At 40.7% G+C, this 14,268-nt stretch overlaps 1 protein-coding gene across 3 annotated transcripts in view; it reads left to right on the plus strand.

The window, feature by feature from the left end:
- ARHGAP26 (Rho GTPase activating protein 26) overlaps positions 1-14,268 on the plus strand; it is a 380,547-nt gene that overhangs the window by 344,816 nt on the left and 21,463 nt on the right. For 2 of the 3 annotated variants that reach the window (XM_048489629.1, XM_048489630.1), the window contains one exon: positions 13,719-13,829. The exons of the other annotated variant lie outside the window; for it this stretch is intronic. In XM_048489629.1, coding sequence (XP_048345586.1) covers positions 13,719-13,829 — 111 coding nt within the window. The remainder of the gene's footprint in view (positions 1-13,718; positions 13,830-14,268) is intronic. 3 annotated transcript variants of the gene reach the window in all.

Below are 14,268 nucleotides of genomic sequence, written 5' to 3' on the forward strand. Positions count from 1 at the left end.
TATTGCCTTCCATATATATTTATGTGCTTCCTGGAAACACTTGGCTAAACACTCTTGGAAGCTGGATACTAGAATGGATGGATGTTCACTAAATGAAGCCAGTCCTTCTGAATGCAAGAGAAGCCTCACTCCACAATTTCTTTTTTGCATGTTCAGGATCTGAAGCCTCACTGACAATAAATGAAGCTTAGCCTTCGTCTACTTCAGCATCCTTGTCACATGCAATTTTGTTTGATTGTCATCAGTCACTGTCCTGGACATAATCTTTGTGCTGTTTCTGTCCACGTATGCAGCTTCCTCCTGGAATTGTATGTTCAGAAAGGGTTGTTCATTTCTCTTTGTGTGGTGTTTTTTTAATTAATAAATGCTGCAGTTTAAGAACTACACCTGTGTACTCATACCCCACCAAAGGAAATGTGCTGAATCTAAAGAACATAAAATTACCCAAGTATTCAGGTGAATGGAGACACAGATGCAGCCATACAAATTCATTATAGGAAATGAAAGCAAGAAAAAGATTCCAATCAGGAAAGCAAAAGAATAACCTAGGAGACACAAGTCCAACCAAGTTACAGCAAATCTTTTACCTCAGGAGTGTATGACACTGCAATAGCAATATAAAATGGTGCGCAACAAGCAATGTAGCCTTCCCTGAACATCAGCAGCAGGTGATATGTAAAAAAAATTGTTTTGTTTCTAAGAGTTAAATTAGGCACACATTCCTCAGTCGACCTGTTTACAAACTGTACTTCGTAAGGGCCAGTTGGTTCATTTTCCAGTGAAGTAGTGGTTTGTTCGCCTGTCTTTTGTTGTTTGTTTGTTTGTAAAGTTCAAGAGTTTGTACAAATTCCACTTACTGTTACTATCAGGAATCTGTCTAGTGCCTTTCATCCCATCCCGCCAAGGTGTTCAGGGCAGCATAAATAGTTCTGGCTTACTCATTTTGATGTCACAAGGCCCCTGTGAGGTATATTGTTGTTTGAAACCAAGGTGACTTCATAGGGGGCTTTTTAGTGGTCTGTGGCTGAGGAGGGTTAAATATAGTGAGTGGTAGGAGTGGCATATTAATAAAGATGAATGTATAAAGATAGCTAAGATCTGTATGGAGAGGGTCCAGGGGGTTATAGCCCAAAATGAGCATTGGTCAGGAAGGTAAATTTAACAGTAGAAGGGTTGTTTTATTTGGGGTTTCCCCCCCAAATATATTAGAAGTAAGAGGAAACACAAGGAAACGTTAAGTCCTTTTAGGGGAAGTGGTGGGTGAATTTTAATGTGTAATTGTTAGGTCTCAACCTTGAAGCAATAAACAGACTCTTTATTGTTGATCAGTAGTGTTTATTGATAGGCATCAAAGTACCCATCTTGACAAAGCCAGTTCTGGCAAACCTGGTTTTTGCTATCCCCTTTATTCCATTGTTGGTCCCCCCTCCTCCCATTTTTCCAAGAAATGTGAGAAAGAGTTAGTTTGGAGCTGAGGTGCCCCAAGGTCAGCAACAGATAGAGACAGAGAACCACCTGGCATCCTGCCTCCATGAGATAACAGAAACAATTCTGGTTCTCATGAGACCAAAATGTCAGGGGAACGCCGAGTTATCTACTCAGTTTGTGAAGCCATAAAGTAAAGCTCAAGGAAAGAATACGCAGAATGGCAGTGGTAACATATAGCAGGCTGGTTCCATATATTTTGTAGCAATTACGTTGAATTAGGAATGCATCTCAATCACCTAGATACAATCCCCCTGACAGTAATTAAACTATCAAACTTTTACATTCTTACCTTGTTTTGTTTTTTCCCCTGTAGAAGAACTAGTATACAGTAGGGATAATCAAGTGAAAGGATTTCAAGCTAAGTAGGGAGATGGCCTGGGAATACCTAGTTGCTTTAAATCCATGCGTCTTCAGGACCTGATGAACTGCATTCCAGGGAGTTGAAGGAGTTGATGAATGTCATCTCAGAACCTCTCAAGAGAATGAGGGAGGTACCAGGGGACTGGGAAAAGTCTATGGTTGTGCCTATTTTTTAAAAAAGGGGGGAGAAATGAAATTATCAGCTGTTTAATTTGACATCAATACCAGGAAAGATTATAACAGCTTATTAAGGGATCTGTTTGTGAACATTTGGAGAAAAACAGTGTGATTGTTCAATGTCAGCATGGCTTTCCTAGGAATAAGTCATGTCAGACCAATCTGATCTTCTTCTTTTGATAGATACAGTAGTTTGGTGGATCCGAGCAATACTGTGGCTGCACTTTATTTTGAATTTAATACAGTTTTTGACATGGTGCTTTATGATGTTTTTGTTGAAAAGCTGGAGAGATATGGACCAGAATCCATTTCTGTTAGGTTGATCAAGACCGGGTTGGTCGATCATACCCAACGAGTGTTGGTTCATTGTTCCCCATCAACTGGAAGGGAAGTGACAAGTAGAGTGCCTGAGGGTTTGTTTTGGGCCCAGTGCTGTTTTGACATTGTTATAAATTAGTCACATAAGGGATCTGAACATGTTCATCAGGTTTGTGGATGATACTATGCTGGGTGGGGTAGTTAATACCTTGGAAGATAGAAATAGCATGCAGCTGGATAGGATGGAGAAATGGTCCCAGACAATTTAAATTTAATAGGGACACATGTAAAGTATTATACTTGGAAAGTTAAAAAAACCAGTTATATACATATCAGATGAGTTAAATCTGGCTGGGTTGGACTAGATGACCCTAGGGGTACCTTCCAACTCTGGGATTAAATAAGTAAATAAATGGTGCAAGAGACTGACTGACTCAAGATCATCTAGCAAGATTCTTGGCAAAATACATATTTGGATATGAGTCTCCTAAAAATTAGTCCAAAACTGAAACCATAACACTATGCCACACTATCTTCATTTGTATGTTTGGTATCTTTAAGTATTTCAGGATCTTATCCATTCAGTAGACACATAATTGATTAACATCTCATAGGTATATGTGTGTAGACAATGTCCTTTTGTGAGATCAGCTGCTGTTTCTGTGTTTATGACTCACACAATGTATTGCTGATGTTTCTGGCCCATGCTGGTCTATCCCACCAATCTGCCAGTAGATAAAATCTCCAACTTCTCATCTCTCAAGGCAATTTTTCATCCTTCTCCCAAATGATAACACTCAGGTCAGCCAGATATAACAGTACTGTGAACTGCTATTCCCTTCCATTTGATTTTCAGCAGGTCTTCCAGGTTAGTTCCAAACTCTATCACTCTGTGATAGCCTGTGCACTCCCACACACGCCAGCTGGGTGACCTTGGACTAGTCACAGCTTTTCAGAGCTCTCTCAGCCCCACCTACTTCACAGGGTGTTTGTTGTGAGGGGGGAAGGGAAAGGAGATTGTAAGCCCCTTTGAGTCTCCTACAGGAGACAAAGTGGGGATATAAATCCAAACTCTTCTTCTTCTTCTGTTTGCATTTCTGATGCCTTGATTGATAGGCATACAATACTGGGCTCCAGATATGCTCCCTGGTATAGATGGTTTAACATCGATCATAGCAGAACCTGTCCAACATCATGTTTTACAACCTAAGAGCAGCCTTTACCGCTATTTGTGGTTAAACCATGCAGAACAGTACCCAGCATACACATACCGTGTTTCCCCGAATATAAGACAGTGTCTTATATTAATTTTTGCTCCCAAAGATGCACTATGTCTTATTTTCAGGGGATGTCTTATATTTCTGTATTCTGTTCGTCAGGAATGCTTCCAAACAAAAACTTTGCTACGTCTTACTTTTGGGTGATGCCTTACATTTCGCACTTCAGCAAAACCTCTACTACGTCTTATTTTCCGGGGATGTCTTATATTCAGGGAAACAGGGTATTTATGGTGTGTCAGGTTGAGGAGCTTCCTCGTTGTATGCTTCACATTCCTCTGTGTTTGGGTCTCAGGCATGCATTTCTTGCAACTGTATTATCAAATCTGTCTTTGTTGTGGAGAAGATAACATTCCTTCTAGTTGATGCAGACCCACAGGTTATGTATATGGTAGCTTTATATGCTTTGGCTGCCAAAAAAATTCAGTTAAAGGTTATGTCAAAGTCATAATTTTTTGGTATAACTTGTTTGTAGAGTGAAATATTTTAACCTTTATACTCATGCTTCTATGGGTTGGTTGAAGCTTGTTTGATGATTGGCAACCTATGTTACTGATTGTTTTTAATTGTCATCTTCTGCAATTCATGTTTTATTTAGACTAATGTTGTAACAGTCTTGGGTAATGTGCAAAAAAAAATGTCTCTACCACCCCACTAATCTGCAAAGCAAGTGGAAGAGACCATTCCATCAGTAGACATCTTTTAATCTGTACAAACAGGAACTGTGCTTGAGCGGTATTTGTTCTCTCATATCACACAAGACCCTGCTTTTCAAGGTGGGAGGCTAAAACATTACTTTTGCTCAGATTTGTGTCACTGTTGCCTTCTGTCAAAGTGCCACCATTGCCTTCTGTAAAACCTTGGCACAAACTGAAAGAAGATACACATACTGAGTATTCTGGCTAAGGCAGAAGTCTTAGAGAGGGGCAGGGCTTTGTTTTGCTGTGCAGGAAACATGTTTATTTGTTCCTGCCCTGATGTAGAGTAACACCATTCTTCTTCTTGAAGTATTCTGAACAGGCCACAGAGACTTTGTTTGATTTCATGTTCATCTTTTGCAGAAGAACCACAAATAGCTCCCTACTTCTGCCTTTTATAGAGAATGCAAACAGATCCCTTCCCTACTTGCATCCTCTGTAATTGAAAGAGAACTTGGGGGAGAGGTGGAGTTCAGAGCCAAGGGGGTGGGAACCAGAGCCAGACGGGGTGTTGCCATTGGTGACCAGGCAGGGAGACTTGGGGAGCCCTGCCCGTGCTTTGCAGTTCAGTGCCAAACAGGGAACGTGAGCGAAGCTTCTCCAGAGGTGTGCCTTAATTTCCTGTTAATGATGACTACTAGTCACACTCATCACAAAACAGAAATAGTTTGGGCAGGAGTCACTACTTTCTGTGTTTGTGGGTGAGGGAGAATGTTAGCCTTTTCTTTTTCTCAGGCCTTGTATAAACAAACCCTGTTGCATCTGTGTCTTAATACATTAGCCAGAGGACCAAAAGTACTAAAAAAATTAGTCCTTCTTCATTCCTTCCTTTACAAGCCTCTTCTTTAATGATACCTTGAGATAGGGCTCTAATGGGGAGAGAATGTGCAGTATAGCTTTTCAACCATAATCCCCCATCCTCCCCCCGCCCCCCCAAAAAAGCATGCTCATGCTCCTCTTTGTGGTATTTGGTATTCAGGTAGCAGGACTGTGGGGTTGCTTTAGAGTGGGTGTCTCCATGGTTCTGATAGGCTGCTGCTGCACAGTTTTAAATAGATCTTCTGTTTCCGTGGGAACAAGCAAGTCATCCACAAAGCAGTCAGATTTAACTCTATGATGCTGCCACGGCAGACAAACAAAGCCAGTTCTGAGTGCAGGTTCCTGAATAGATGTTGTTCTCACTCTGAATTATATTCATTTGCCTTCAGTGACATCATCATACAGCCAAATCCAATTGGCTGCATATCTGCTTGCGTTTTTCTAATGGGATAAAGAAAATGGTGCTAAAGCAGCAGCTGCTTGGGGCTCTGAAGACTCTCCAAACTGGCACAAAATAGGTATTACATGGGAATGTGGAGAGAAATGTTCAAATATGGCTAAGATATTCAGCTGCAAGCATTGTTTTAACTATTTTAAGTGACCTTTTTCCACATTGTGCTGATCAGATTTTAAAATATGTCACTGATAAACCCAGACATAAAGCTGTTTGAGTCAGAAATCTGACCTCCATTAAAAAGTCTTCTGATCTGGTCAAGAATGTTCTCTCGGTGCCAAATCGTGATGATGGTTCTTATGATGTGGATATTTTCCCACCAGAAAACTGGACTGAAGCCACCTGCTCCTTGCACACAAGTTACTAAGTAGTTCTTGGCCTCCCATGCACAGCACATGAGTCTGATGTAAAATAGGGAACAATAGCACCACAGTGGTTCTACTTCCTGTGATTTGCAATAAAGGACACTCAGAATTTTTAGTTTGAATTAAATAATGCCATTCCTACTTGTGAAGAATTTGTGGATAAAAGTCTATCTCATGTTGACATTGTTGAACATGTGATCCCTGTTGTGGACAAGATTTCTATTGATTTATTTTGATTTCTGATGATTTAATTCTAAGTGAGATCAAATTATGAAAATGTTCATACAATACTGCTGTCCATAGTGGACGACTTGGAGTTGTGGTTCATTTGCTGATATGGCTGTGTAATCGAATTTATTGTAATGTAACAAATCATTACGATCCACAACATCATTATACTCATCATCAGAATTACCTGGATTGCTGCAGCCAATAGGATTAAATGGCAGTGTGTGGGCATATGAGTCTGTGAACCATGGTGGCAAAAAGAAAGAAAATGCTGAGAAAAACAGCACTGAAACAAAGCAAATGTGTATGAAAAAGGTATTTAAAAGTTTGAATTTTTCAGCTCTCCTGAAAACCAGCATGAAATGAGGTAAGTCCAACCAGCTCAGCCTTACTTGAAACCCATGTAATGGATGATCCAGGCAGTGAACCCTTCACATGCATCAACCTTGACAGGAAGATTGGCTTTCACTTCATGGCTTGTCATCATCAGACACACCTTGTGGCAACGTATGGTGGGAGATTATTTTCTTGGAGTACTGTAACACCCCAACAGCTTGCCATATGGAGGCAGTTTTTGTTATGTATGTGTGAATTGAAAACATTCCTCCCTGCCCTTCAGCCAAATGGGGCCTCAAGATGGCTTACAAGAAGATAACAAAGATATGCCTGATAAAGGTCAGTTGAAGTTGAAGAAGATAACAGTATTATAATCTTACAGCTTTCCTAACATTTGCATCATTTTAAACTTTTTTAAAGGCAACTTGAACAACAGCAGTCACGTTTTTTTAAAAAACCCAGCAAAGTAGCACATCCTAAGCAGAGTTGGAGTTCACTGGGTTCAGTGGGCTGAGAAAAATGTAACTCTGCTTCAAATGGAACTGCAAGTGAATAGGCTTGTCATATAGATTTATTTTATGTGACCAATCTATGATACAAACAGTCCAGCAATAATCTCCACAAAAGTCCTGGAAGGACCAAAAATTCCATAGGCTCAGGTCCAAACTAGGTATTGGCTGATTATGCACAAGGTGTCTGCTGTGCGATGGAGGCTAATGTCCATAACAGCAAGATTTCTTAGACGTATTTTCTGGAGCCTCACTTTCGCTTTTCATTCTCTGTGCAAATAAGCAAGACCACTTCTAGCACAACTTGAATCTGCTCCACTGCCAGAGCAGGACAGATTTGCCAGTGAAAACAGCTCTGCCTTGGACATCTTCCCTCTACCCACACCAGCCTACCTAGCTTCATCCTACCATCCATACTTACCCTTCACCCCACCTTTCATGTTGCCTGCTCCTTCCTGTTTCTCTAAATACTTGTATTGTGATGTCGATATCTCAGTGTAATAATAACAGAGAGGGCTTTTCCAAGGAATAGTACAAGCAGAGTTTCTTTTTGGCTCCACCCCATCTCCTCGCTCTACTTCCGCCCTCCCTAATGATTAGGAGGGCTTTAAAAAATTTTAATTCAAGCAAGCCTTTATTTTAAAACAAACCTCTCTTTTCCCTGCCATGGCAGGGAGTGTGGGTAGGTGGTGGGGGAGGAGAGATCTGTGGCTTTAAGGCTGATTTGATATGCGGAGTTAAACAAACCAGGAACTGAGATCTGGCTGAGTTCAGCAGACAAATTGCACTGCAGATTGTGGGCTTCCCCCTCATGTGTAAATAGAGAAACACAAGGCGACCCCACTAAAGCCCACTGAAGAGTCCCAATGGTAAGCCTTCCATGCATAATGAGCCATCAGTTGTTTTGGCAATTGAAAGGCGCTAGGGAGACAAGAGCACACTATCTTGTCATGCTAGAAGCCCAGTCAGGATCAGAACTTCATAACATTTTTAATGGCCATATGAGGCTTTCAAATCACAGCAATGTCTATGGACCAGACCTGAAAACACCATTGCATCTGATTTGGCCCTCAGGTGAACATTGGATGAAAAGAGTATTCCATAGCTGTATGCTGCAATCATTAAAGCCCTGCTACCTTACCTGTTAGGAAAGAGTGACTCAAAGCAGCATTTCTGAAGATTATTGGACAGGTACATAGAGGATCAAGCAGTCATTTAAGTATTCTGGTCTGAATCGCTTTAAGGTGGATTCCGCACAGCATAATAATAATGGGTTACAATTCAAGTCTATTTTGTTCCATCTTTGTCCTTCACATGGCTGCCCATTTTCCGTGAAGGAAATAATCCGTTTTTGTAGAATCATAGAGTTGGAAGAGACCCCAAGAACCATCAAGTCCAACCCCCTTCAATGCAGGAACACACAAAGCAAGTTTTCTTTATGCCCCTTCAGACAAACTCACTATTTTTTTTGCAATGCAAATGCACATTTGCAAACATCCTGTTTTTCCTACGTTCTGATTGGCTGTTCTTTCACCACAGTCCTCCTTCCACCCACTCCTGCCCTTTGCTAAGGGAACATTTCTGATTGGAGGAGAATCTACAGCAACCCCAGGAACCGAAGCAGGACCTCCCCCTCCCATTTCTACAGCATGGGGAAAAAGTTTAGGGCTTTGAAACCATGACACATGTAAACATGAAGTGTGCAATCCACCCTTAACATTGTAATATACAAAATAATAAAATATTTCCAAAAAGGGAGCAAAGTAATATGTCCCATCCACCTACCTATATGCTCTGAGCACCCAAAAATAAAAAAGGATGCAATGGCCCCATTTGTTGTGAATCCATTGCTGTACACATTTATGTGAAATGGTGCTCACTGCCGTTGCCAAGGGGAGAAAATGTGCTTGGGGGACGTTTGCGAAATGGTGGACTATCACACCAGACGGTAGCTCAGCAGAAACAAAACTGAGATGACATAAGATGGCGTGGGAAAAATAAAGCGGTTGGGCACCTGTGCCATTTCCTCAGTAGCAGTTTCAACCTGAAATTTTTCAAAAAGATCCTAAGCTTTGTAATGGAAATAATTCAGAGTCAGTAACAATATGTATTGATCTGAGGTTACCATTTTTTGCCTTCAAGGCCTTGTTGTTTGCTGTGTTTTGTTGTTGTTGTTCTGTTTATGCCAATAAAGGCTTTGCTAAAAAGATCCCGATGTTGGTGTTTTTTTAAAAACCCGGCTTGAGGGAAATATAATAGGTCAATCCCACTTTGGGGAAGGGTTGGGGAAGGGACCCATGTGAAGTTATTTCCCAACTGGGATATTTCCCTTTGTCAACCTGTTACATTTCTACTGTGCAGAATTAATTTAAGACTCTAACAGCCCAATCCAGAGTTGTTGGGCGGTGGGGACAGCACTGCTCCGGCACCATCCTACACCCTCCTAAATGCTTTTCCATGGTGCAGAAAGCCCAAAAAGGAAAAAGGAAAAAAGTTGTCAAAAGTCCCCATGGAAAAAGTGGAGATACGCCACAAAAATCATGGCATTATCTCTGAGGCCAGCTGTATCAGCACAAGGGGACTGAAAGGGCAGTAGAAGCTGACCAATGTCAGTTCCACCCCCAGGAATGCCCCTACCATGCTGACACAGTGCGGGACAGCACAGAAGCGCCAACACAAATGGACACCACAGCTGAGCATCCCAGGGCCTTGCAGTGGCCAGGTGACAGCATATTTGCCCTTCCAATGAAATAAGTGCCTCAGAAAGAGCAAATCCACTGGCTTCAGTCTGTGCTGCCTCTAGAGGGGATTCGTCCCTCCCACTGGCTTGGGATGTAAAGCATTTTGAATTGACCTCGAAAGCAAACAGCCAGTACAACGACTATTGTGGTATAGTGACTAAAGTGTCAGTCTGTGATCTGGGAGACTCAGTTTCCAATCCCTACTTTGCCATGAAAACTTACTGGGTGTCCTGGGGTCAGTCACACACTGATTACCATCAAAGAGGAAAAGACCGTTATTGTGAATGAATTGTAATATTTTAAATATTTTTTCTGGATGTAACACTAAGGATGCTAAAATACCTGCCTGTTTGGTTTGCATCCAGTTCACTGGTCACCAGTTTCTAATCTCCACTCCACATTATTGCATTTTGAGAAAACTGAAACACCACGTAGAGATCAGAGGATTCAGCCTTCCCCAAACAAAGCTATGTGGGTGGGGAAAACTGGTCACCCACTCTCTGGAACTGGATAAAAGTCATAGCTAGATGATTTTAAATTAATTTTTATGAATTCCTATGATTTTATACTGAAATGAAACTGCCATCCTATTATAGTTCATATCTGGGTCTCTCAGCAGCACCATAAAAATATGGATCCTCATGATTTTTGCATGAGGTTACTCAAAACACATTGGACAACTACAGATGACATCCATGTTCATATATTGCACAGTGAATCCAGTGCTTTGTGTTCTGTGGAAGTAGACTTCTGAGCCATCTCCACCCCACCCCCCAGATGCTCTGTTTGGGGGACAATTGAAATATAGCAGAATTATAAATGTGAACCCTCTAATCTCTATCTTTGCTATGTATCAGCCTGTGTATCAGCAATTGGGGGAGGAGTGGATTAGAAGCCTACTCCCCATTACACTAATAGCAGTTGATCATTTTGAACTGGCAGCATCTTTGCCCTGTGCACATTAAGAGAAAGCCCAGTGCAAAACAGCTCAGCAGACATATGTGGCTCTTTGGTACAAACTGAACAGATTAGGAAATCAATGGGATGCTCAGCATATCTGAATATGGTAGGTTCAACTGTTGAATGTGTTTGTGACGAAATTTGCAGCATCACTAATATAACACTTCATGCATTTGCCAACGTAGAATCTGAGTTGTACAACATGTGCCACAAGAATCAATTAATATTTAAGATAGGAGATGAATTTATGACTAATATGAAGTGGCTTGTGTTACTTTGCAACAGAGTCAGCCCCCCCTATTAATTTGATCTTTTTAAATTTCCAATGAAAAAAGTATTCAGTGTGAACATGTACTGGGCATACTCTGTACATTCATAAAGGGGAACACTATTTACTCAGTGATTCTGCAAAAAGAAAAATTAAACTAGAAAAAAAAGATCTTGATAACATCCTTTAACCAAAATATGTTTCCAAGTAACTGTTGGTTTTCCTGAGATAAGAATTTGGTGAGTTAAATATTATTCAGAATTGAATAGCCAAGCTTTCTGTGCCTATTTATATGTTGCTTACACAGCAAAATATTTGAATGTAGGCCAGACCAAGAGATTTGATAAGAAACAAGGCTGAAGTTTCTGTCTTCTTTTTACGTGGACTATAATTTTTTTTAAATTTCAGTTAGTCATTTGTTCTTATTTATTCAACTTGTTCAAATGCATTCTTATTTGATGAAGTATGTACACTTACATTATTGCATTAATATGTGCTTTGTTGAGTTAATTTCATCTCAGAAACACAGATTCCTGGTATCTTGCTCAACAAAGTGTCAACAAAGCCTCCACCCCTGACTACCACTTTCTTGATTATCCTTTTCTGGGATTTGAAAAAAATACAGTGGCCTTTTGTAATTTAGTTTAATTCCTCTTGTTTTGTATTATGCTACCTGTCTTTCTGAAAGAGTAGGTGGCAAACCTGTAGCATCATTTAAAGTGTCAGACTGAGTTTGGTCAGAGCTCTTTTAGGTTAGGAAAATAGAAGAGAGAGGAAGACTGAAGCCCCTTTTTCACTTGCATTGTGGTCCCACAGTAGATTGAGCCCCAACAGTGTTTGCAAATTTTGTTTCAAGTAGCAGCTGACTAAGAAAGGGGAACGAGGATCAGGTCATGAAATCTTTAACCATACTAATGTAATGTCTAGTTTGGCACTTAGAATTTGATGTACCTATTCTCTAAGGGAAACCCTAGTAGCTTCCCTACTTTGTGAAGCCATATTTGATTTTGTAACACTTGCAGTGAACTGATCCTACTTTAAAAAATATTTATATCTAAAGAATTTGCATGGTGTGTTGTGATCTCCTTTAGAACTGAAGCAGCAAACCTTTTTAAACAGTCAATGAAACATTTGTTTGTATAGTGGGGGAGAGGGTGTCACCAAGCTCATGGTAAATTGATTTGCCAAGCTTAGCTTTGATAGTTTTCTGTAGGTTGGTGGGTTTCCATCTGCTAGTTCTCCTTTATGTGCATTAAAATCAACAAAGGCATTTAAACTTCTTATTAATTACAAATAAGGGGTATGCTGAAGGATATGATCATTCTTGTGCGTGATTTTACCAGCATAGAAAAAAATCAACACAAATAGAAGAATGGAGGAAGAGTTTGGATTTATATCCCACTTTTCTCAACCATTGACAAACTCCTTCCCATCTTCTTCTCACAACAGGTGAGAAAGCTGTGGCAGAAGTCCACTGTGCACGTGCATTACTGGTAGTTATTATAGAGTACAGAAATCTAGCTGAAAGAATGGAAGAAAATCAAGCCGATGCTGCTCCACCATAATGACCTGATGATTCTGAATTCTGAGATCTGGGATAAAATTTGGAGGGAGAGAGTTTCAGAAGCATTCCTTCATAGAATATAATGTGCATTAATTATAAAGCATATAGCAGCTCGAACATATAGCAGCTTGCAAGTAATAGCCTCACATCAGATGGGTCTGTATTAAAACGGCAAGAGGCTTCCTCTTTACCACTGATATATTTCATGCACAGAAATTGTATTTTTGGAAGTAGCTAGTAGCCCTGCTGTAGGATGAAGGAGGAAACCTTCCTTTAGCTGAAGTGCTTTTCCATTGCAGGAAGAGCTACTTAGCTTGGAGGAAGGATTCAAACTGTTTAGTGGAGTGGCATGCTACAGTTAAACAATGACTTGTATATCTGCCCTGGCCAAAATCATGTTCTGCGGGAAGTTTAATGTGTTCCTCAGCTGCCCCTATGCAAAAATTCTTAGGTTAAAACGTTTTATTCCCTTTGAAAAGCCTGTTGTATTATCAGGATTGGGGAATATAAAATGTGTGTTTTATTCATTGAATCTGTTTTTCGTTTCCATCATTGCCCAAGTTTTGATCAATCTGATTTACTGTGCAGCTTTCTTGTCTTACTTGCATTTCATATAAAGTGGTAGAGACAAGTCTAGCAGCCTTTCCTTGCCACCCTTTGAATAATGAATTCCCCTGAGCTTCCAGCATGGAAGGCTCATTTACTCCTAGCTATAAACAGGAAATTGTTTTCATGTGCTGTGGATTGTGATCCACAGAATAGCTGTCCTGTACCACAACAAACAAACAAAGTAAGAGATGTAATTTTGGTTGTTGGTAAATGTTGAAAAATGTGAGCCGAAAACCATTGGAAATCAGAAGCAAAGCAAGTCGATCGCTGGGGAGAGGACGTAAGCAGCTATGTGCAATGAGATGCTGTTGCTGAAAGCTGCAAAAATGCAAGCTTGGCAGTCAAGAAATGAAAGATCAAGGGTTAATACAAAGCATGGGTTGTCCTTTGGTTTTTCCTGGAGCCATTTCCCAAAGTCCCCAACACTACCTCTTGTGCTGCAGATGTCCTTCCAGGGCACACATTGCTGTTGGATCATGCCTTGGGTTGCGTGTGTCTATGTTGTGGTTTCCTATGTCTTGATAAGTTATCTGGTTCTGTCTTGCAGCCCTCAGAATCCAAGTCCAACGTCACCCCTTTCACCATCCTGGCCTATGTTCTCCGCACCATCCAGCCCTATGCCCACCTCCTCTACGTCCAGCGACTCATCCCCCATCAGGTCTGTTGCAGGTTTGAGGGTTTTGTTGTGCTTGCCTTGGTTGCTGCTATTATATTTTAAGTTGATATACTTCTATTTTTCCTGCCTGGCTTGAGCTTCTTCACTGCAGTCCAGCTTGCCGTTTTACTTTTTAGCCTTTGCAGCCCTTCAGCTGCTGTCAAACAGCAGGAGAAGAATCTTTTAACCATTACATGACTCTGAACTGAGAAATGGCTCAGATTACCTGAATTCTGCCTGACTTAGCTATCAAGTGTTCCCATCATCCCAGCTGCAGTACTATGTCTTTTTGAAGAATTTGCTTCAGCTGTGGTTAACTTGATGAGTTGGTTAGTTCTTTCAAAGTGCTGAACTTGCTGCAGACTCACTAAATTCACCAGCTCAAAAGGTAAGCTTCTATTACTGTTCCCAAAGTGTGAAGTGGAGGAGGTAATGTTTGTAT

This window comes from Sphaerodactylus townsendi, linkage group LG03 (genome assembly GCF_021028975.2).
Source record: "Sphaerodactylus townsendi isolate TG3544 linkage group LG03, MPM_Stown_v2.3, whole genome shotgun sequence".
Classification (NCBI taxonomy): Eukaryota; Metazoa; Chordata; class Lepidosauria; order Squamata; family Sphaerodactylidae; genus Sphaerodactylus; species Sphaerodactylus townsendi.